General features: G+C 44.8%; 1 protein-coding gene across 4 annotated transcripts in view; it reads right to left on the bottom strand.

The window, feature by feature from the left end:
* The window catches only part of EXT2 (exostosin glycosyltransferase 2), a 113,710-nt gene that overhangs the window by 53,492 nt on the left and 36,760 nt on the right, over positions 1 to 23,458 (bottom strand). For all 4 annotated transcript variants that reach the window (XM_073604160.1, XM_073604159.1, XM_073604162.1 and 1 more), the window contains exon 8: positions 10,510 to 10,641. In XM_073604160.1, coding sequence (XP_073460261.1) covers positions 10,510 to 10,641 — 132 coding nt within the window. The remainder of the gene's footprint in view (positions 1 to 10,509; positions 10,642 to 23,458) is intronic.

Raw genomic sequence — 23,458 nt, 5'->3', positions numbered from 1 at the left:
GCTACCCCTTCTTCCCCCTTCTCAGCAGTGATTCAGCAACCGGGCTCTTCTTTTCCCACCTTCCAGGAGTGACTTAGCAGCTTAGCTCTCGCTTCTTTCCCTCTCCTGGCAGGAACTCAATGGTTTAAAGCGGAACTTCCCTCAAAAAAATGAAGTCCCACTGGTTCACTTCCTCCCCTCAGCCTGTACAGTTTTTTTTTCTAGGGGGGCCTGCCCCCCCCCCCCCCCCACACAGCCTCATGAGACATGTTACATTGCATTCACAGAGCGCCACATAAGCTCACGCCATCACAGTGGGGGGCGAGCTGTGGCTCCTTGCGAAACCACAGCCAGGTCCCATGTCCAAGATGGGGGCACAGGGGGTTCTGCCACTGGATTCAAGGCACTGGTAAGTACCTGTTTTCTCCCCTTCCAGATTATCTGTTCTGTGCTCATCTCAAAGCTTAGAAGGTTTTGAGAGATAAAACAGGGGGAGCTGAGCTGCTGAGTTTCTGGTGGGAGGGGTGAAACAAAGGTAACTGAGCTGCTGAGTTTCTGGTGGGAGGGGTAAAACAGGTGTTGCTGAGCTGCTGAGTTTCTGGTGGGAGGGGCGAAACACGGGGAGCTGAGCTGCTGAGTTTCCGGTGGGAGGAGTGAAACAGGGGGAGCTGAGCTGCTGAGTTTCCGGTGGGAGGGGTGAAACAGGGGGAGCTGAGCTGCTGAGTTTCTGGTGGGAGGGGCGAAACAGGGGGAGCTGAGCTGCTGAGTTTCTGGTGGGAGGGGCGAAACAGGGGGAGCTGAGCTGCTGAGTTTCTGGTGGGAGGGGTGAAACAGGTGTTGCTGAGCTGCTGAGTTTCTGGTGGGAGGGGCGAAACAGGGGGAGCTGAGCTGCTGAGTTTCTGGTGGAAGGGGTGAAACAGGTGTTGCTGAGCTGCTGAGTTTCTGGTGGGAGGGGTAAAACAGGGGGAGCTGAGCTGCTGAGTTTCTGGTGGGAGGGGTGAAACAGGGGCTACTGAGCTGCTGAGTTTCTGGTGTGAGCGGTAAAACAAGGGTAACTGAGCTGCTGAGTTTCTGGTGGGAGGGGTGAAACAGGGGGAGCTGAGCTGCTGAGTTTCTGGTGGGAGGGGTGAAACAGGGGCTACTGAGCTGCTGAGTTTCTGGTGTGAGCGGTAAAACAAGGGTAACTGAGCTGCTGAGTTTCTGGTTGGAGGGGTGAAACAGGGGCTGCTGAGCTGCCGAGTTTCTGGTGGGAGGGGTGAAACGGGGAGCCAAGCTGCTGAATCACTGCTAGGAGGGGGGAGCTGAGCTGCTAAATAACTGCTAGGACAGGGGTGCTGAGCTGTCGAGAGATGGACTTCAAGGCTTCTTCTGTAAACTTTGAGGATGAACTACTCCACAGTGCTTTCAGTTACATACCGGTATGTCACAAGCACGTTTTCTAAAGCTCATTTACTGCTTAAGAATGCGTAAATACTGGAATGTCCATGGATTGCAACTGGCTCACTTTAAGGTTTTTCGTGACAGCAGGCAGCGTGAACAAAGGCACACCTATATCCAGTTTCTGTCTTTAGGTTCGCTGTAACTCAGACATTGTACAAAATAAGGAGGACAGATTTATGCAGCCAATAGGTGTACATCTTCCATCCATTCCCTGTACACAAGGCCTCTATTGTCCGCTCGTACTGATACATATTCACAAGCATGGCTGTTCATATGGAAGCAGTCAGGAGTCCCTGCCACTACCAATTACCCCGCTGTGGAACACGGTATAAACAAGCCAGACTTCTGAGCACCTAGCTTTATGATGTGACCCAGGCCAGCCGCTAACAACACGTGAACTATGCCAAAACAGTTTTCTGGGGGCAACTCCGGGCTATCAGTCAAAATTTTAGTAAAAAAAAAAAAAAAGTGCAGATGGGTATAACTGTATCAGTCACAAAGCTGTTCATAGGCTATAATGCCATGTAATATACACAATGATAAAAGTACAATGCAAGATATACAATCTCCGGCCACTTTATTAGGTACACCTGTTCAACTGCTTGGTAACACTAATTGCTAATCAGCCAATCACATGGCAGCGACTAAATGCATTTAGGCATCTAGACGTGGTGAAGACGACTTGTTGAAGTTCAAACCGAGCATCAGAATGGGGAAGAAAGGGGATTTAACTGACTTTGAACATGGCATGTTTGTTGGTGCCAGACGGGCTGGTCTGAGGATTTCAAAAACTGCTGATCTACTGGGATTCTCACACACAACCATCTCTCAGGTTTACAGAGAATAGTCCAAAAAAAGAGAAAATATCCAGTAAGTGGCAGTTGTGTGGAGGAAAATGCCTTGATGTCAGAGGGGAATGGGCAGATGGTTCCAGATGATAGAAAGACAACAGTAACTCAAATAACCTCCTGTTACAAGCCAGGTATGCAGAATACAATCTCTGAACGCACAAAACATCGAACCTTGAAGCAGATGGGCTACAACAGCAGAAGACCACATTAAGTGCCACTCCTGTCAGCTAAAAACAGGAAACTGAGGCTACAATTTGCACAGGCTCACCAAAATTGGACAATAGAAGATTGGAAAAACATTGCCTGGTCTGATGAGTCTTGATTTCAGCTGCGACATTCAGATGGTCGGGTCAGAATTTGGTGTAAACAACATGAAAGCATGGATCCATCCTGCCTTGTATCAACGGCTCAGGCTGGTGGTTGTGTAATGGTGTTGGGGATATTTTCTTGGCACACTTTGGGCTCCTAAGTACCAATTGAGTATCGTTTAAATGCCATGGCCTACCTGAGTATTGTTGCTGACCATGTCCATCCCTTTATGACTACAGTGTCCCCATCTTCTGATGGCTGCATCCAGCAGGATCATGTCACAAAGCTCCGATCATCTCACCACTGGACAATGAGGTCCCTGTACTGCAATGGCCTTCAAAGTCACCAGATCTAATCCAATGGAGCAACAAGGTAGACTGAACAGAGCCAATGTGAACATGCAAATTTAGACTTTTCCCAAAAGTCAGCAGCTAAGCCCTCATCTCTATATCGTTAACAAGGTATGATTTTTGAAGTATGGAGAGCAGCAACTGCCAATGGAAGTGCAGATGTGTTGTTGGTTAATAACCAGTTTTTTTGTGGGTAGATTGGATCAATGTTTTTGTCCACTATATCACCACTGGGAGTTTTTCTCTGAGTTCATTGACAGACACAGATCTTCTGGATTCCTGACTGTAGGGTTATAGCACCACCTACAGGAGTAGGACACTAGGCAGGAAAAGAACTCCGCCTATGGGCAGTCCTAGCTGGTGTAAACCCCCTCTCTGCTATGGGCAAGCCGGTTAGTTACAAAGCACTGTTAGAAGGAGAAACTCCAATAGAGGGGTGGGTGTTGTGTCCCTCAATTAACTCAAATTAGTTCATAGTTTTAATTTAAGAGTCCACCAAATCTGGTAAGCATTGTTATTGTACACATAGGTGGTAGAACACATGGAGGATTGATGGCATATACCTAGGATCTTCTTCATTCACTCACCATCTTTTTGGGACATTTGAGATCACTGCCTTTGCTTTGGGACTACCTTTTTACTATATCATTTTCTTATTTATTATAGATATGTAGAGTTGGCTGCCACGCCTTTTCTTGGACTGTCCATTAGCACCAAAAGAGAATCCCTCCCGAAGGAGGCCATAGCAGACAGGCACACACGAACTGTCCGGACCACATCCAGGAAGTGCAACACAACCGCCCTATAGTGCGACAATGGTGGAAACAAGGAAGACAGGACAATATCCTCATTCAGGTGCAAATCCGAAACCACCTTCGGAGAAAAGGATGGGCATGAACGGCAAACCACCTTATCCTTGTGCAAGACCAGAAAGGGAGACTCAAAAGATACGGCTGCCAGTGCCGACATCCATCGCATAGAACTGATGCCAATCAAGAAGGCAACTTGAGAAAAAGTAAGCTGGGGATACCCCAAATACTCCCAAAGGGAGGCAGCTGGAGGGCTGAAGAACCAAGTTCAGGTACTATAGCATCAACAAAAACTTGCCTGTAATGGTGCGCAAAGCAAGCTGTTGCGCAAAGCCCCATAAGAGAAATGCCAAAAACCCAAGCATAGAGAAGGAACATGGACAGACCCCTAGAGCCCCATCCTGGAGCAACAATATCTTCTGAGACGTACACTTGCATGCCTTCAAAATTGCACGGATCACCAAACCCAACAACCCCCTGTACCTCAAAAACCTGGTCCCAAAAGCCAGAGACAGTAACAATGGGTGGAAGACCAAACCCTTGGGCAGAAGGTCCTTTAACTGGATTGCCTATAGCAGAGAGGGGATTTATACCAGCTATGACTGCCCATAGGTGGTGCTGGGCTCTTTTTCTGCCTAGTGTCTACTCCTGTAGGTGGCACTATAACCCTATGGTCAAGAATCAGAAGAGCTGTGTCCATCAATGAAAGTAAGAGGAAAAAAACTCTGCTAAGGGCTATCTTACATAAACTGACCACATAGACCAACACAATTTTGGCAAAAAAAAACAAAAACAATGTGGCAGGTTCTCTATACCCTTCACAGGCACATGTAAAATGTATTTTTTTAAATTACAATTTTATATCAATTTGAAAACTTGGCCGGTTTGATTTTATGCAGATTGGTCAGTTGATAGCCTCCCATGAAATATTATTTCTATGCTTACTCTTCAACTCACACCTTTAGTCTCCATCGCTTAGTTACTGACATATCCTATGGATGTAAATCACAAAATACTACGGAGGGGTGGGGACTCAAAGGGGAGGGGGGTTTTGGAGATAGCGATCACTTGGGCTTTAAGTCAATCTCAGCTGTAGTATACCTTTTTATTCTTTTTTGTACATGTGAGTTTAAGATTTCTAATGCTGTACCTGCACTGTATCAGTTCCCAAATAGTCCACCAGCCATAGAACAACCATATAAACTATATCCACAGCTCCCGTCTCAGTAACGCGATACAAATCTGGCTAATTAACAGGTGCTGGCGAAATCCCAGTCATCCCAAATCCCCATAGATAGAGCAGCTGTCTGCTTCCACCTGCTGACCCCGAGAGGACACAGAGGACACAGCATGAGCTGGAAGAGAAGCATCCATGTGTCCAACCAGAACTGTCCAAGCCCGGAGCTTCAGGGCAGAACAATGGCGTGTACAAGAACCGCCCGGGGGTCTGGAATTCCAGAGCCAACTGAAAAGAAGTGAACAGAGGTCCCCCCCCCACCCGTCCTACTCCGCAGAACCATTAACACCCTGACAGTCCGCGCTAGCTGGTCATTAACCACTTCCACTTAACAAGTGGCCTACAAGAGAAACACTTGCAAATAGGCCTTTCAAGGCTTACACTCAAGTGCAATGGGGAGTCGGGCCGCCTGCCTGCCTGCCTGCGTGTCTGCTGTCTGAGACCTTTTGACCTCTTCTGCATCAAAAGGTAAAATTAGGCACCGGCGACAGCCAATAATTTAGTTGGGTCAGAAGGGAGGGGACTTGGTGACTGCTCACCGACAGGAAGAAAAGGGACACTGCTTAATCTGTACTCAGATGTTAATGCCCAGCTCCGGGCACAACAAAACATACCCTTGCATGGGCTCCTTCTCACATTAAATATACATTAGTAATAATATATATATATAATTTTTTTTGTTTTGTTTCTTTTTGAACTGTACATATGGACGTTTATATTTATCTTAATTTTTCTATTTTTGATCACTAATTACGGTGGTTTAATAAAGTTTTTGCACGAATATAATTTAATACAAATTTGGTGTCAATTTACAGGTAGAAGATTTTGGGTTTATTAGGAACCTTTAACCCCAATTTGCATCACTTATCTATGAAGTTAGGTGTTGCTTCACACACTGCTGCTTGCACACATAGACATCTCACTATATGTTAGTTTATAGGATGTTTTTATGTTTATCTAGCACAAGGTTTTATAAACTAGTAGAGTATTATACCCATACTGGTTGCCGCACCATTTGCTTATCTACCTTTACATATAGAGGGTTTTAATTAATCACCTTCTGGCCTATAGGTAATGCCACCAACCCCACCTTTGTTTTAATTTGTCATTATAGCCCCTTGTGGGAGTTTATTAGGGGAGGCTAAAAACCATAGTTGTATCCTAAGCGCGGAGCCCTTACTTTTTTTTCTATATACACTATATCACCAAAAGTATTGGGACACCAACCTTTACATGAACTTTAATGGCATCCCAGTCTTAGTCCATAGGGTTCAATATTGAGTTGGCCCACCCTTTGCAGCTATAACAGCATCAACGCCTCTAGGAAGGCTGTCCACGAGGTTTAGGAGTGTGTCTATGGGGATGTTTGACCATTCTTCCAGAAGTGCATTTGTAAACTCAGGCACTGATGTTGGATAAGAAGGCCTGGCTCGCAGTCTCCGCTCTAACTCATCCCAAAGGTGTTCTATCGGGTTGAGGTCAGGACTCTGTGCAGGCCAGTCAAGTTCCTCCACCCCAAACCCGCTCATCCATGTCTTTATGGACCTTGCTTTGTGCACTGGTTAACGAAATCATTTGGTGAAGGGGGGGATGATTATGGTTTGGGATAATTTATCAGGGGTTGGGCTTGGCCCCTTAGTTCATCTTGGCGGGTGGATCGTTAATGGGCTCAACCACTGCTAGGTGGGACAATGAAATAGATTATAATAGTTGCCATTAACATTAAAGCTGAACTTCGGCCCCACAAACTTTCAGTTAAATATATTCCTCAATAGCTACAAAGGATCTAAATCCATTTTGTGAGTGCCAAATACACTATATTACCAAAAGTATTGGGACACCAACCTTTACACACACACACACACACACACACACACACACACACACACACACACACACACACACACACACACACACACACACACACACACACACACACACACACACACACACACACACACAAACTTTAATGTCATCCCAGTCTTAGTCCGTAGGGTTCAATATTGAGTTGGCCCACCCTTTACAGCTATAACAGCAGCAACGCCTCTAGGAAGGCTGTCCACAAGGTTTAGGAGTGTGTCTATGGGAATGTTTGACCATTCTTACAGAAGTGCATTTGTAAACTCAGGCACCGATGTTGGATAAGAAGGCCTGGCTCGCAGTCTCCGCTCTAATTCAACCCAAAGGTGTTCTATCGGGTTGAGGGCAGGCCAGTCAGCTTGGCCCCTTAGTTCCAGTGAAGAGAACTCTTAAGGCGTCAGCATACCAAGACATTTTGAACAATTTCATGCTCCCAACTTTATGGGAACAGTTTGGGGATGGCCCCTTCCTGTTCCAACATGACTGCGCACCAGTGCACAAAGCAAGGTCCATAAAGATATTGATGAGCGAGTTTGATGTGGAGGAACTTGACTGGCCTGCACATCAACCCGATAGAACACCTTTGGGATGAATTAGAGTGAAGACTGCGAGCCAGGCCTTCTTATCCAACATCAGTGCCTGAGTTTACAAACACGCTTCTGGAAGAATGGTCAAACATTCCCATAGACACACTCCTAAACCTTGTGGACGGCCTTCCCAGAAGAGTTAAAGCTGTTATAGCTGCAAAAGGGTGGGCCAACTCAATACTGAACCCTACAGACTAAGACTGGGAGGCCATTAAAGTTCATGTAAAGGCAGGCGTCCCAATACTTTTGGTAATATAGTGTATTTGGCACACACAAAATGGATTTAGATCCTTTGTAGCTATTGAGGAATATATTTAACTTTTAAGTTTGTGGGGCCGAAGTTAAGCTTTAATAGTAACGGCAGCTATTATAATCTATTTCAATGTCCCACCTAGCAGTGGTTCGGCCCGTTAACGATCCACCCGCCAAGATGAACATAGTGTCATGACAGATGAAGAATGCAACTCTTTTTTAGTTTCCCCTGGTATTTTTAAGTTTTCTTTCTTTTTTTTTCCCTTCTCCTTAAATACCAACCCTCAACCGCCAATGTGGTTTCAATTACGAATAACCAGACCTTAGAAAAAGGAAAAGCCTTGATTTATTCTGTGTTTTGGTCCAATTATGCACAATGTATTTCCACGGCATACTCTGAGAAAGAATGTCAGCGTGATTCTCATCCTGCGATGGTTAAAGGGCAGGAGGGGATCCTGATTAACCCCTTCGCTGACGGGAGACTTTTTTTTTTTTTTTCGCTCTGGCGCGGCGCGATTTTCTCCGGGGCCCGCCTGTGTTCTCCCATCAAGGGAAGACGCGAAATTAGGCGTATAATGAGCAGAAGCAATAGACGGGCTGATCTGCTATCAATTTTCCAAAAAGAGATAAGCCAACCCTAGTGAGAATTGGAAAGCAATGCTATTTTTATTTCTTTGTGAACGGGCTTGGAAGGGATGGTTATTATCCGAGGTTCATCGGTAGTTTCCAAATCAAACACGCTTTGGCTTACGTCGAAAAAGGAAAAAAAAAAAAAGTGTCAGAGATAAGCAAATCGGAGGAGGTAGCGAGCCCAAAAAGGAAGCGCTGGGATCCAAAAGAAGACTGGACATTAACAGTGAAAACTAGAAGATACAAGGACTCTGTGATGGGAGATCAGAGGCACGGCCTCTAGGGGGCGCTTTGGATAGATTTCAAGGAGGACAGAAAAAAAAAAAAAACAGGAGCGCCGATCGTTCAGAGGCCGCGCATAATTTATTGCATTGTGAAACATCAAATGGATACGCCAATGTGTCTCGGGGGCTCTAATAGGCCCCTTAAAAGCTTAAAGCGATATTATTAAAGCCTTGTTTTAAAAAAAAGAAATAATAAAAATAACAAACATGCTATACTAATCTGCTCTGTGTAGTGGTTTTGCACAGAGCAGCCCGGGTCCCGCTCTTCCCGGGTCCCACGCAGATGCTCCTGGCTCCTCCCTTTTGCCGGGTGCCCTTGGAGGGCACCCAAGAAGGCGCATTCCCGAAGCCGCGGCTCTGTGTCTCCATTCACACACAGAGTCGCAGCTTGGCCCCACCCCCTCTGTCTCCTAAATGGCTCACTGGCTGTGATTGACAGCAGCGGAAGCCAATGGCTCCTGCTGCTGCCAAAAGCCTATCAGGAGAGCGAGAGTCCCCGGAGAGCCAAGGCTCTCGTGGACGTCGCTGGATCGAGGGGGGGCTCAGGTAATTATAGGGGGGCTCAGGTAAGTATAGGGGGGCTCAGGTAAGTATAGGGGGGCTCAGGTAAGTATAGGGGGGCTCAGGTAAGTATAGGGGGGCTCAGGTATGTATAGGGGGGCTCAGGTATGTATAGGGGGGCTCAGGTATGTATAGGGGGGGGCTCAGGTATGTATAGGGGGGGGGCTCAGGTAAGTATAGGGAGGTGGGGGGGTGGCGGCACACAGAAAGTTTTTTGTTACCTTCATGCATAGAATGCATGAAGGTAAAAATACCTTGAGCCTTTACAACCACTTGAAAGCTAAAGTTTATTCTGCTTATATTTTGCCTTCTCTGGTCCCCCCCCCCCCCCATTAATATTCCAGTGACATTTTTAAATTAAACTTTTCCGATTCTGAGAGCTGAAATTACACACTGCAGAGCTCAGTGAGGAGAGATCTGAGATCTGATTGGAAGGAAGGGACACACCCCCCTTCACACATCACACAGAAGCAGAGCCGAGGCTGCCAATCACAGGCTGTGTGCTGGTGCTCCCTCCTGTCACCTTTTTAATCTTGGTGTCAGGATAACTTGTCACAAGTGACTCGTGCAGATAGCAGAGGAATAAGACAGCAGACAGAAATGACACTTAGTACACTTAATAGAGACAAGTACACACTATAAAGGGATGAGCTTTGTTCATATTTCATGCCTGAGGTTTACAACCACTTTAAAATGAATATTCTCCCTCACTGGCCACGTTTTTTCATCTCATCCTGAACCCTCCTCCTCTCTCAAATTTGCAAATGTTATCTTTTTATATGGAATTCTCCTCCCCCCCCTAATTTCTGGATTACAGCCTAGGCAAGAATGAGACTTCCTTTATCCGCATCCTCCTGGGATACCCACATCATGCATTCCAGAAGACCAAAGTTTATCCTAGCGTGATTGCTACTGGGGGTGGGGGGCGGATTTTTCTTCCTCGTACTTGTAGCCAGCCTCCTGATGATGCAACGTGGCTCATCATTAGAAGCCCAGCTGCAAAAAACCCTGAGAAGCCAGTCAGCCCCCGATGACGTCACAGAAGAAGATAGAGGAGCAGGATACGGTGTGCAGCAGCAGCAGCGCAGTGGATTGTTACAGAACACCTCTGGACTGCTTGGGAATGTGAGTATGATGGATTACTCAGTGAAAAAGGGAAGGGGTGGGGGTGGGGAGATCCTCTTTAAGGAGGTCCAAAACACACAAACAAGAGAAATAAAAGGATCTGCGTTGTCTAGGATCACCAATCATTTCATGTTCCAAACAGAAAAACAGCAGCTGGAATCTGATTGGCTTTTATGGAGAGTCTCTTTGCCTCCATATTGTTATCCATATGGGAAAGTACAGGGATGTAACCTACCACAGAAGGGGGGTCATTCCATTCTTCATAAGATCTTGAAGCATACGGATAGATCCGATCGTTTATGATTTGAAGTGTGGTCAAGGCGATGGTCTTCATTGACCTAAAGTAACCTTCCCAGAACCAGCGAGCCTGAGAACAAGAAGTAAAAAAAGGATGTTATCATCCAGACAACCATTTCACGTTAATAATGATAATAATAGCAATGATGCTAATAATAATAATAATAATAACAACAATAATAATAACAATAATAATAACAACAATAATAATAACAATAATAATAACAACAATAATAATAATAATAATAACTGCTTTAATGTTAACTTATCACGGCATTTCCAACACTGATTTGACCACAGAATGTGCAGCTTGTCACCAAAAACGGCTTTACATACCTCAAGTTGGCTGTAACAATGTCGCTATTGACCTGACACTGCTTTACACACAATAATTTTATACTTCCCGTAAAATATTTTTCTTGGGATCCATTGAGGGACACAGGAAATCTTAAGGTGTCACTAAACGCACATCATAAAAAAAAAAAAAAAAAAAAAAAAAAAAACTATCAATAAATGGTGTATAACATTCTGTTCATAGTCAGTCACTGCGACATTCGCTTTCTGTATTCTGCAAAAAAACCTGGTTGATCCTGCTGCTCTCTATCTCCCCCTTCTGTCTATGTCGCCAATTCAGCTAGGGATTTTGCAGCTGTGTTGGCAACTCTGCACATGCTCAGTTTTCAGTGAGTTTCTATGCTGAGCATTTCCTCCCTATCACATCTGAGCAGCCCATGTGACTATAGAGTCACACATGTGGGTGTATACATAGTGGTTTTTAATGATTTTTAATTTAATTTTATTTTTTTGAACATGTGACTAGCAGCAGGGGACTAGAAGCTCCTTGTTTATGTTTACCTGCAGACAGGCTGGGAGAGATCTGGTCATGTGACGGCTGTATATCCATTGGGAAAAAAGGTACAGTAACGCCTTGGATTGCGAGTAACGCGGTTAAGGAGTGTTTCGCAATACGAGCTATTATTTTTTTAAAATCCTGACTTAGTTTACAAGCGTTGTTTCGCAAAACGAGCAGGATTCAAGCCTCTGCGGTGTACAGTACCGCATGTGGCCAGAGGTGCGAGGGCACCGGTGACATTCGGAGCCGCTCGGATGCACTCAGAAACACTCGGTTCCCGAGTGTTTCCGAGCCTCTCCGAGTGCATCTGAGCGGCTCCGAGTGTTTCCCGTGCCCCCACCTCTGGCCACATGCGGTACTGCATACCATAGAAGTCACTGTGGAACTAATTATCTGAGTTTCCATTGACTTCTATGGGCAAACTCGCTTTGATATATGAGTGCTTTGGATTACAAGCATTCTGCTGGAACGAATTATGCTCGCAATCCGAGGTTCCACTGTACTTAGATGTTTTTTAATCAACCACTTGCTGAACGCCCTATAGCAGTTTTCCTGCTACAGGGCGGCAGCTGTGTGCCGGATCACATATACAGTATCTCACAAAAGTGAGTACACCCCTCACATTTTTGTAAATATTTTCTTCTATCTTTTCATGTGACAACACTGAAGAAATGACACTTGTCTACAATGTAAAGTAGTGAGTGTACAGCTTGTATAACAGTGTAAATTTGCTGTCCCCTCAAAATAACTCAACACACAGCTATTAATGTCTAAACCGCTGGCAACAAAAGTGAGTACACCCCTAAGTGAAAATGTCCAAATTGGGCCCAATTAGCCATTTTCCCTCCCCGGTGTCATGTGACTCGTTAGTGTTACAAGGTCTCAAGTGTGAATGGGGAGCAGGTGTGTTAAATTTGGTGTTATCGCTCTCACTCTCTCATACTGGAAGTTCAACATGGCTCCTCATGGCAAAGAACTCTCTGAGGATCTGAAAAAAAGAATTGTTGCTCTACATAAAGAGGGCCTAGGTTATAAGAAGATTGCCAAGACCCTGAAACTGAGCTGCAGCACGGTGGCCAAGACCATACAGCGGTTTAACAGGACAGGTTCCACTCAGAACAGGCCTCACCACGGTCCACCAAAGAAGTTGAGGTCACGTGCTCAGCGTCATATCCAGAGGTTGTCTTTGGGAAATAGACGTATGAGTGCTGCCAGCATTGCTGCAGAGGTTGAAGGGGTGGGGGGTCAGCCTGTCAGTGCTCAGACCATACGCCGCACATTGCATCAAATTGGTCTGCATGGCTGTCGTCCCAGAAGGAAGCCTCTTCTAAAGATGATGCACAAGAAAGCCCGCAAACAGTAAGACAAGTAGACTAAGGACATGGATTACTGGAACCATGTCCTGTGGTCTGATGAGACCAAGATAAACTTATTTGGTTCAGATGGTGTCAGGCCTGTGTGGCGGCAACCAGGTGAGGAGTACAAAGACAAGTGTGTCTTGTCTACAGTCAAGCATGGTGGTGGGAGTGTCATGGTCTGGGGCTGCATGAGTGCTGCCGGCACTGGGGGGCTACAATTCATTGAGGGAACCATGAATGCCAACATGTACTGTGACATACTGAAGCAGAGCATGATCCCCTCCCTTCAGAGACTGGGCCGCAGGGCAGTATTCCAACATGATAACGACCCCAAATACACCTCCAAGATGACCACTGCCTTGCTAAAGCAGCTGAGGGTAAAGGTGATGGACTGGCCAAGCATGTCTCCAGACCTAAACCCTATTGAGCATCTGTGGGGCATCCTCAAACGAAAGTTGGAGGAGCGCAAGGTCTCTAACATCCACCAGCTCTGTGATGTCATCATGGGGGAGTGGAAGAGGACTCCAGTGACAACCTGTGAAGCTCTGGTGAAATCCATGCCCAAGAGGGTTAAGGCAATGCTGGAAAATAATGGTGGCCACACAAAATATTGACACTTTGGGCCCAATTTGGACATTTTCATTTAGGGGGTGTACTCACTTTTGTGGCCAGCGGTTTAGACATTAATGGCTGTGTGTTGAGTTATTTTGAGGGGACAGCAAATTTACACTGTTATACAAGCTGTACACTCACTACTTTACATTGTAGTAAAGTGTCATTTCTTCAGTGTTGTCACATGAAAAGATAGAATAAAATACAAATATGTGAGGGTGTATTTACTTTTGTGAGATACTGTATATACGTGATTTCCGGGTAGCGGGTGCAAATGCACGCTGCCGGCGGCTCTCTCCCGCTGTGATTATACACAGTATAAGCTTATCAGCGGGTACTCAATGTCTGCCGGCACCCGCCGATTATTTGATACACAGGCAGAACGGCAGTCTGTCTATGTAAACAAGGCAGATTGCCGTTCTGTCAGTACAGAAGGCATGGATCCTGTGTTCCCGCAAAGTAGGGACATGGATCCATGCCTTTCCCTAGTAAAAGCCCCTCCCCCACAGTACACAAACAATGGCTAGGCACACCGTTAACCCTTTGATCACCCTAAATGTTTAACCCCCTTCCCAGCCAGTGTCATTAGTACAGAGACAGGAGGAATTGTAACCTTACCAAATCTATACTAGGCCTAAATAGTATAACCCCGCACCTCATCCCAAAAAATACAGAAAAACAAGAAGAAAAGGTGCCCCAAGGGGATTGTGTGGGTGAGGGGTATTGCCCGTAAAATAGTACAATAAGTATTGGAAAAATAGTACATTTTTATTTATAATTCATTATTAAATATATTAATTATTATTATTATATTATAATATTTATAATTCATTAAAAATTTACTATTTTTCCAATACTTATCGTACTATTTTACGGGCAATACCCCTCACCCACACAATCCCCTTGGGGCACCTTTTCTTCTTATTTTTAGTACAGAGACAGTGTATATTTTTAGCACTGATCACTGTATTGGTGTCACTGGTTCCCAAAAAAAAAAAAAAGTGCCAAAAGTGTCAGTTAGTGTCCAGATATTCGCCACAATATTGCAGTCCCGCTATAAGTCACTGATTGCCGCCGTAACTAGTAAAATAAATAAATAATAATATTAAAATTCCATAAAAATATCCCATAGTTTGTAAACGCTATAACTTTTGTGCAAACCAGTCAATATATTTTTATTGGGATTTTTACCGAAAATAAGCAGAAGAATACATATTATTCTAAATTTATGAAGAAATTTAATTTTTTACTTTTTTTTTTTAATTGGATATGTTTTTTAGCAGAAAGTAAAAAATATTGTTATTATTTCAAAATTGTCGCTCTTTTTTTTTTGTTTATAGCGCAAAAAAAAAAAAAAAAAAACACAAAGGTGATCAAATACCACCAAAATAAAACTCTATTTGAGGGGAAAAAAAAGGACAAATATTTTATTTGGGTACAGCGTCGCACAACCGCGCAATTGTCAGTTAAAATAACGCAGTGCCGTATCGCCTGGTCATGAAGGGGCGTAAATCTTCCGGAAATCAAATGGATACCAGGGTGACAACACAGGAGCACAACTGGGACACACACGATAACAGGAAGTGCCTGAACAAGGTTCTTTATGGCAGGATCATCAGGTATTTTTTTTAATGAAAAAAGCTGCAGATTTAACAAAATTGGAAATGACTTGGAATGACATTTAACATGTTAAAGCTTAGATGAGATTTTAGCGATTGGGTTTACATCTACTTTAAAGAAATAATAAATGATACAATTCCATTGTTTATTCAGTCGCATAGCCCTTAAGCCGCCATCATTCTTCTGTCCATGTTACAGAAGAGGTCACAGAGGCCACAAGACTGACACATCCAGAGAGCGTCCATGACATCATGTTCTGAGATCTCTCCTATCAATCCCCCCCCCCCCCCCAACCCGCACAGAAAAAAAAAGGGGGGGATGTTTGTCTTTTGGATCAGAGCGCTTGAATCGCTACCCTGTAACCGGAGTTCCAAAAATCATCCTTCCTTTCCCAGAATTCCTCCGCTCCAAATCCCAGTTTGCCAAGAATTATACCTTGAGGGATGCTGACCTCATGCTTAAAGCCTCTTGAGTTACAAAAGTTTCAAGGAGAGGGGGCCCCTCTGACGGGCTGACTATCAAATAAAGTGGTTTTAATTTACAGCCTCCTGGGTTTACCAATGGGCCGGTGGAAATTGCATGTGAAGGAGAGAGAAAAGAGAGAAGAGGCTGGGGGGGGTGGAGGGGCTCCGACTTCTACTGGCAGGAATCAGGCTCGCTGCTACGACTTGGATGAATGTGAGTATCCAGGTCTGTTTAGTCTGAAAACAGTGACTGAGAGAAGCCATGGCTAACCTGATACAAAGCCTATTAGCCCCATAAAAGAAGAGCTTGTTGGTGAACAAGGTGACATTTCGTGTATTTTTTTTTTCCCCCAATTTAAAATGTGTCATTTAAAGCCAAACTCCGGGCAAAAAAAGAAGAAAGTTTTCTCATGAAGTGGGGCTGTGCCCGTACCGTACGGGTCAACTGATCGTTTGTATATAGGGCTGTGGTCTCTAAACCAGGATGTGGCCCTTTGCTTGCTTTCTTCTGGCCCTTGGGGTACTATTCCTTCCACCAATACCAATGGCGGGCCACTATTCCTCCCACTGACACCAACGATGGGTCACTATTCCTCCCACCAATACCAATGACAGGGCACTATTCCTCCCACTGACACCAAGGACAGGGCACTATTCCTCCCACTAACATTAACAATGAGACATATTTCCTCCCACTGACACCAATGATGAGGCACTATTCCTCCCACTGACACCAATGATGGGGCACTATTCCTCCCACTGACACCAATGATGGGGCACTATTCCTCCAACCTATACCAATGACGGGGCACTATTCCTCCCACTGACAGTAACAATGAGACATAATTCCTCCCACTTACACCAACGATGGAGCACTATTCCTCCCACTGACACCAATGATGGGGCACTATTCCTCCCACCAATACCAATGACGGGGCACTATTCCTCCCACTGACATTAACAATGAGACATAATTCCTCCCACTGTCACCAATGGCGGGCCACTATTCCTCCCACTGACACCAAACGATGGGGCACTATTCCTCCCACTTACACCAACGATGGGGCACTATTCCTCCCACTGATACCAATGATGGGGCACTATTCCTCCCACCGATACCAATGATGAGGCACTATTCCTCCCACTGATACCAATGATGAGGCACTATTCCTCCCACTGATACCAATGATGGGGCACTATTCCTCCCACCAATACCAATTCTGGGGCACTATTCCTCCCACCGATACCAATGATGGGGCACTATTCCTCCCACTGACACCAATGATGGAGCAATATTCCTCCCATTAACATCAACAATGGGGCACTATTCCTCCCACCAATACCAACGACAGGGCACTATTCCTCCCACTGACATTAACATTGAGACATAATTCCTCCCACTGACACCAACGACAGGGCACTATTCCTCCCACTGACACCAACGATGGGGCACTATTCCTCCTACTAACATCATCAATGGGGCACTATTCCTCTAATACCCCAAAAATAGGGCATTGTTAACTCCCACCAACGCTAAGCCATTTTCTACTTCCTCTAGCCACAGTCCAGCCCCTCTAAAGTCTGAAGGACAGTAAACTGACTCTTTGCTTAGAAAGTAGAGATGCACCAAAAATCCGGAAAAATTTCGATATGTTTCGGTTGAAAAACATCGTCCGGAACTGGTGCTTTCGGCATTTTGCCGATTAAGAAAAAGGTGCCGATAATGGTGCCGAAAACGTAGAAACGCAACACTGGTGCGTTATTGATGCGTTCTTGCTGAGTTTTCAAAGCATTTCAAAGGAGAGGTGCATTTTTGGTTGCTTTAAGGCCTCATTCTCATGGGCAATGACATACAGGCCTATATAGGACATTTCTAAAGCAGTGCATGTAATGATTTTTAAATGGTACAACTCACACTGTGCGTTCAAGTTAATTGCATTTACATAAAATAGAAATCTTTGCATGCAAAAGATCCATTGAAGGCACCTAATGCAATTGTTTTTGCATATAAACCCAAAAGCAGACATACTTCCCAGATCAATTTTCTCCTGCAGGAATAAAACAAATTGCAGAGGGCCCGTGTGAATAAAGCCTAAGCCGGATGGAGAAGAAGAAAAAAAAAAAAAAAAATGAGATCTATTTGTTTAGCCCCAAAAGAGCGGCACCGACACAATGATTGTGCAGTTTACAGGCCAATAAACATAGTGGGAGAAGTACAATAAGGAAAGGACATCGTGTAACACTTCTTAATGGCATGTTGAGCAAAGCACGAGAACCGCTTGTAAAGCCTCCGAAATTCACTTGAAAAGAAACTCCCAAGGGAACGCCTCACTTAAATGCACAAGGAAAGCAGAAGATATGCCGGGATCGGTTATAAAGATTAATAGCCTGTTAAGGGGGCCATCCGTCTGTCTAAAACCCGAGATGATGGTTTAGTCTGGTGGCGTTACAGGGTTCCGCTCGCCTAACCGTTATATGCTCCCAAAGGCCAAAACGCAAGAGGAATTTTTTTTTTTCGAAAAGAAAAACGTCAGTTACAGTAAATCTTTATCCAAAATATTCTTTAGATGTGTAGGTGAATGCGATCGAAATAAAGTCACAAGGCAACGGCGCTGGAACGAATCCGCTAAGGGGAAGTTTATTTAGGATGAGCGTAAAACTGTCACAAACTGAGCAGATGATAAAAAAAAAAAAAGCATAGCAGAGGTTACCTTAAATCAATACAATATGTCAAAAGTATTTTGTAGATCCAAAACCTACAGGTGGTGTTGTATGCAAATCTTGACTTCCTTAAAAAAGTTAAGCTTGGCTTTGCCCCCCCCCCCCCCCCCCCGAATCGCCCTATTGATACTTTATTGCAATGGCCTGTGTCGACCTATTGGGAGGCAGGAGAGGGAGTCCTCACGGTCAACTTTTACAGGAAACGTTGATATTGTATATAAATTCTGATATCTTTATCTAAAAGTAGGCCCTCCACTGGCTTCTGATTGCCCAGCGAATTCAATTTCAAATACTAACAACATACAAAGCCATTCACAACCCTGAGCTACATCACCAACCTTGTCTCCAAATATTACCCAAACCGTCCTCTCCGCTCCTCCCAAGACCTCCTGCTCTTGTCTCCTCCTCCCACACTCATCTCCAGGACTTCTCCAGAGCCTCTCCCATCCTCTGGAACGCTCTACCTCAGTCTGTCTATCTCCTACTCTGGCTTCCTTTAGGAGATCCCTGAAAACTCATCTCTTCAGGACAGCCTATCACACCTCCAACTAACTAAACTTTTATCACTTCCATCAGCTCATCCCTCACATATAACCCTTTGTTTCTCTTATCCCACCCTATTAGATTGTAAGCTCTTATGAGCAGGGCCCTCGTAACCCTTCTGTACTGTATAATATTGTAAGGTACCTGCATCGTCTCCCTTTATATTGTAAATCGCTGTTTAAACTGTTGGCGCTGTATAAATGCTTAATAATAATAATAATAATATTAGACCTGAACTCAAAAAGTGAAGGTTTCCTCAGTTATAGGGAAACATCTAGAAATGTTATCCGTGCAGCTGAACTTCCTTTCCCTTCAGTGCCATAACTGCTGCTTCACGCTGTTAGTTATAATAAATTTGGTGGTGTCTCCACTGTGCTGCTCAGTGTTCTCCTTGCTGGAATGGAAGCTGTACCTGAGGGCCTGAAGTGCAAGATTCCCCCTTCTTCTGCTTCATTTATTCTTGAGATATGTACTTTTTTTCAGCGGCTGCTTCTTGATAATTTTTACCCTACCTGTTATCAATGGGAGAGTTCCAAAATGCTCCTCTACCATCATGGCCAGCTTCACACAGAGACACAATATGGACCAAGTCACGTCTCCCGTGTTCCTGGGCTCTTTCCTGGCCTGATCTCTTCATAGAATCCTTCGACTCATGGGTTTCGAATAGCCAATACTGTGTAGTTTACTGAGGCAGGGTATGGGATCTTGTAAATAACCATATAATACATTAATCTCCTTGTGTTTCTGTTGATAAGGTGTGCCACAAACAAAGAAAATGGACAAGATAGTTACATACACAGACCCAGTAATGGTAAAAAGACCAGCTGTAGGGAGCCTACAGACAATACCAGTAACTAGTCCTTTGCCGTCTGCTCACCTTTTTTTGGGCACAGATTGCGCAATTCTAATTTTTTAAGATCTGATGAACGTTCTGAAAAGCATTCTTCAGGATCGGCAACTTCTGCTTTTGCCTATCATCATCTGCCCAGAAACTGTAACAGGTCTACTCTCATGTAAATCTTCTGCCAAAAGTGGACTTGATTCACCTGCAGTGTCCTCTAACTTCAAGGATTCGATCCAACAACCATGAGACTAGCCATACAGGAGGTAACAGGTTCCATTGCTTCGGGACTTGTATAGCATATACTTCAGAGCTGCACAGATTGGCAGCCACACTTTCACAAAAGGCTCTGGGCACTCTCTATTGTCTATTTTGCTCACAAGGACTCCTGTGGCACATATCTGGCCTTTGCTACTCTGCCAGAGTCTGACCTTCCATACTCAAACTGGTCCTTGCATATTTGAGCTTTAGAGCTCCACAGTACATTTCAAGGCAACACGGATCTTGTTTTGTTCTTGCTGTTGGTATACCAGTCACATACACTGAGTAGCCTCTGGATAGCCTTTTTGTCACCAAATTAAGGGGACAGGCCAGATCTTTACCTTCCAAGCTCTAGCTTGTTGTTGGATAAATAGGCTTCTTGGGTTTTTCGAGGATCTCAAGTGCTTAGGAAAGCAAAATGATTTATGATCGGAGCATTTTACGTCCACTCTTACAACGAAACCGGTTTTTATATGCAAGAAGCGGGTTAAGGTATTGGGTGGCCCTGGTCAAAGATCATTTTCACACAAAATATCAAGTAGATCCTCATGATCCTAGGCTGGCTCCTGTCCTGATCTCTTCACAGAATTCTTTGACTGCCAGGAAGCCCCATAGCCAATACGGTGTCTATATGACCAAAGAATAGATCAATCTCCTTGTGTTTCTGTTGATATTGTGCAGCATGATCACAGAACATTGACAAGATAGCTACATAAACAGGGTCCTGTTTTGAGAATTTCCATCTGCAAAAAAGTTCCTAACAAATGGACAAGAATATCAGCAATTAGAAATGGGCTCGGGCGTATTCGAAATCCCACGTGCCCTATCCCGCCAGGAAGCCGACACTGCACACGGCTAATCACAGGCAGCGAGACATTTCCCGATCTGTGCAGCTGCGAACCGGGAAATGTCTCACCGCCTGTGATTAGCCGTCTGGAGTGTCGGCTTCCTGGAGTGTCGGCTTCCTGGAGGGATCAGGCATGTGGGATTTCGAACACGCCCAAGCCCATCTCTATCAGTAATCATCAGGTCATGTCTATGTCAGTTATTGGTAAATCAGGCCACCTCTTTCTTTGACCATAGTCTATACATTTTAAGGCAGGCCACAGATGATGTGATTTCCTTTCCTGCAACCACGGGTTGCAGGAAAGAAAATCACTTGATTTGCAGAGTCAGTGTTGATAGGGGAATCCCTCCCGTGGAACTATTGTGTTCTCCCGGCAGGGGGGGGTTGCAGGGAGCTGTCCCGGCCGGGAGAACACAGTTACTATTGCTAGCGGCTATAGCCTCTGGCAATAATTGCATGTAAAAATCTGCAGGCTGGTTGTACAACAAGTCAATTGATGGAGTGCAATCAGAATGCCCATAGATGGTTAGAATCCTGGACGGTTCAAGCAGGGACCAGCTGAGATTTGCGTGGGCAAACTGATTGTACCCCAATCGATCGACTTGGGTACAACCATATTTTTTCATGCCATCTATGGCCAGCTTAACATTCTGAGATCTAGAGTACAAGACGAGTTGTACGGCACAGTGGTGTAGTGGGTAGCACTCTCGCCTAGCCGTAAAAAGGGTCGCTGGTTCGAATCCCAACCCACGACCCTACCTGCCTGGAGTTTGCATGTTCTCCCTGTGCCTGCGTGGGTTTCCTCCGGGTACTTCGGTTTCCTCCCACACTCCAAAGACATGCTGGTAGGTTAATTGGCTTTTGTCCAAAATTGGCCCTAGTATATGAACGTGAGTTGGGGACCTTGGATTGTGGGCTCCTTGAAGGTAGGGACCGATGTGAGCGTGCGATGTATGTGTGGAGCGCTGCGTAAATTGATAGGTACCTAAAATAAATAATAATATAAATAGGTGAGCATCTTAATGAGACACAATGTACAGAGACAGGAACAATTGTAGACACTCACTCTGGTTGAACTGGATGGGCTGGTGTCTTTATTCAACCTTACTAACGAGTTCAGGCATTGTTGGGCTTAGTTGTAGGACTGATGAAAAAAAAGGGGTATCACTTACACAGGTCAATCCTGCGGATTTGCCTACAGACACTGGAAACAGTCTGAAGGACCGGCTCATGTTCTCCTTCATCAGGTCACCGTGTCCCGTTTGTCCGAACGCATTTCTGCAAAATAAACAGTTTCCCAGCTTTGCAGCCCCCTTTAAACGCTCTGCGGTTTTGGTCCCGCGCCAAGAGTCATCCATCACTCCTCCAACCTGCCTTGTTAGGCAGCTCCTAATTTGGCTTCGGCCGGCTCGCGAGCCTGCGAGGGGTTTGGATTTTAAATTAAAAGGGCTGCACACTTTAAATATTCAGTGGCAAATCATAGCTGACGTTTTACATACGGCGCGGTCGTAACTCAGGGCGGATTATTTATCGCTCCTTGAACTTCGCTCCTCTTTCACTCGGGGCCCGTGATTAACTCTCCTGGTGTCGCGGTGGGACGCGGCGCCCCCCGAAGTGACGCGGGGTGCGCTTTTTTTTTTTTTTTTACTCCTGTTACATAAACCCTGTTTTCCTTGTTAATTCTTATTTTGCGGGGCTTGCCGGCCCATCAGTCAGCCCTTCTCTCCGCCGGCTCAAAAGGAGCACGGGTCAAGGAGTCGTACAGGCATACAATAAATACTGAAAAAGATCTAAGGCGAAGTCAGGGCTTCTTTCCTACTTATTAAATTCAATCCCCTGGTGAAAGTCTCGCTAACAACTGCGGGGACTCGCCGGTAATCAGTGGCAGGACTTTTCAAATGGCAGCTTTTTCTCCTTTGCTATTAAGGGGGGAAAAAACAAAAAAATCGTCATGCAAGACATAATTTATTGCTGTTCCCCGGGCGCAGAATTCTCTGTACATAAGAGCGAATAGACGTCCGTCCGTACATCTGGTGCAAAGGTCTGTCCCCGCACACTCTCCTCTGACTATTCAAACACAAAACTTTCCATAATGCTTAAAAAAAAAAAACAAAAAAAAAAACTCAGCAAGTTAAAGCAAACCTGCCAACAGTTTTAAATGTAACCCCAATAAATCAACTCCCACATAAGTTCTAGTATGTTAACATCATTTCAAAACTCATTTCAATATTTTCTTTTAGGTGAGCAGCTTTTATTAAAAACAATCCCTGGTGATCCTACTATCAAGGCCCACTTTTGGTTAAAAGGTGACAACGCACGGCCCTCTCTCCCAATTGTGCTTCTGCGTTGTCACCTTGTCATGCAATGCAGGCTTCCGATGAAGACTTCAAAGGGGTTGATTTACTAAAAAACTGAGAGGGTGCTAGCCCAGCTGTGCATGGTAGCCAATCAGCTTCTAACTTCAGCTTGTGCAATTAAAGTGATATTAAAGCGGAACCTTCAGTCATTTTTTTTTATCTTTCCATCTATTAAATCTTCTGCCCTTGTTGTTGTTTTAACTTTGGATAGTAAAACATTTTTTTTAAATCCCTTATACAGCCCAGTTCCTGTTTCTTGTCTGGTCATTAGCCTAGGCTTATGACATCATACACAGCTCTCACTCTCACTCTCAGAGTAAAAGGTATCAGTCAGGAGAAGGGTACAAAAGACTTTCCAAGGCATTAGATATACCATGGAACACAGTGAAGACAGTCATCATCAAGTGGAG

The sequence above is a fragment of the Aquarana catesbeiana genome, linkage group LG11 (assembly GCF_042186555.1).
Source record: "Aquarana catesbeiana isolate 2022-GZ linkage group LG11, ASM4218655v1, whole genome shotgun sequence".
Lineage (NCBI taxonomy): Eukaryota > Metazoa > Chordata > Amphibia > Anura > Ranidae > Aquarana > Aquarana catesbeiana.
Note: the sequence above shows the minus strand (reverse complement) of the source record. Positions and strands in the feature narration are given on the sequence as shown.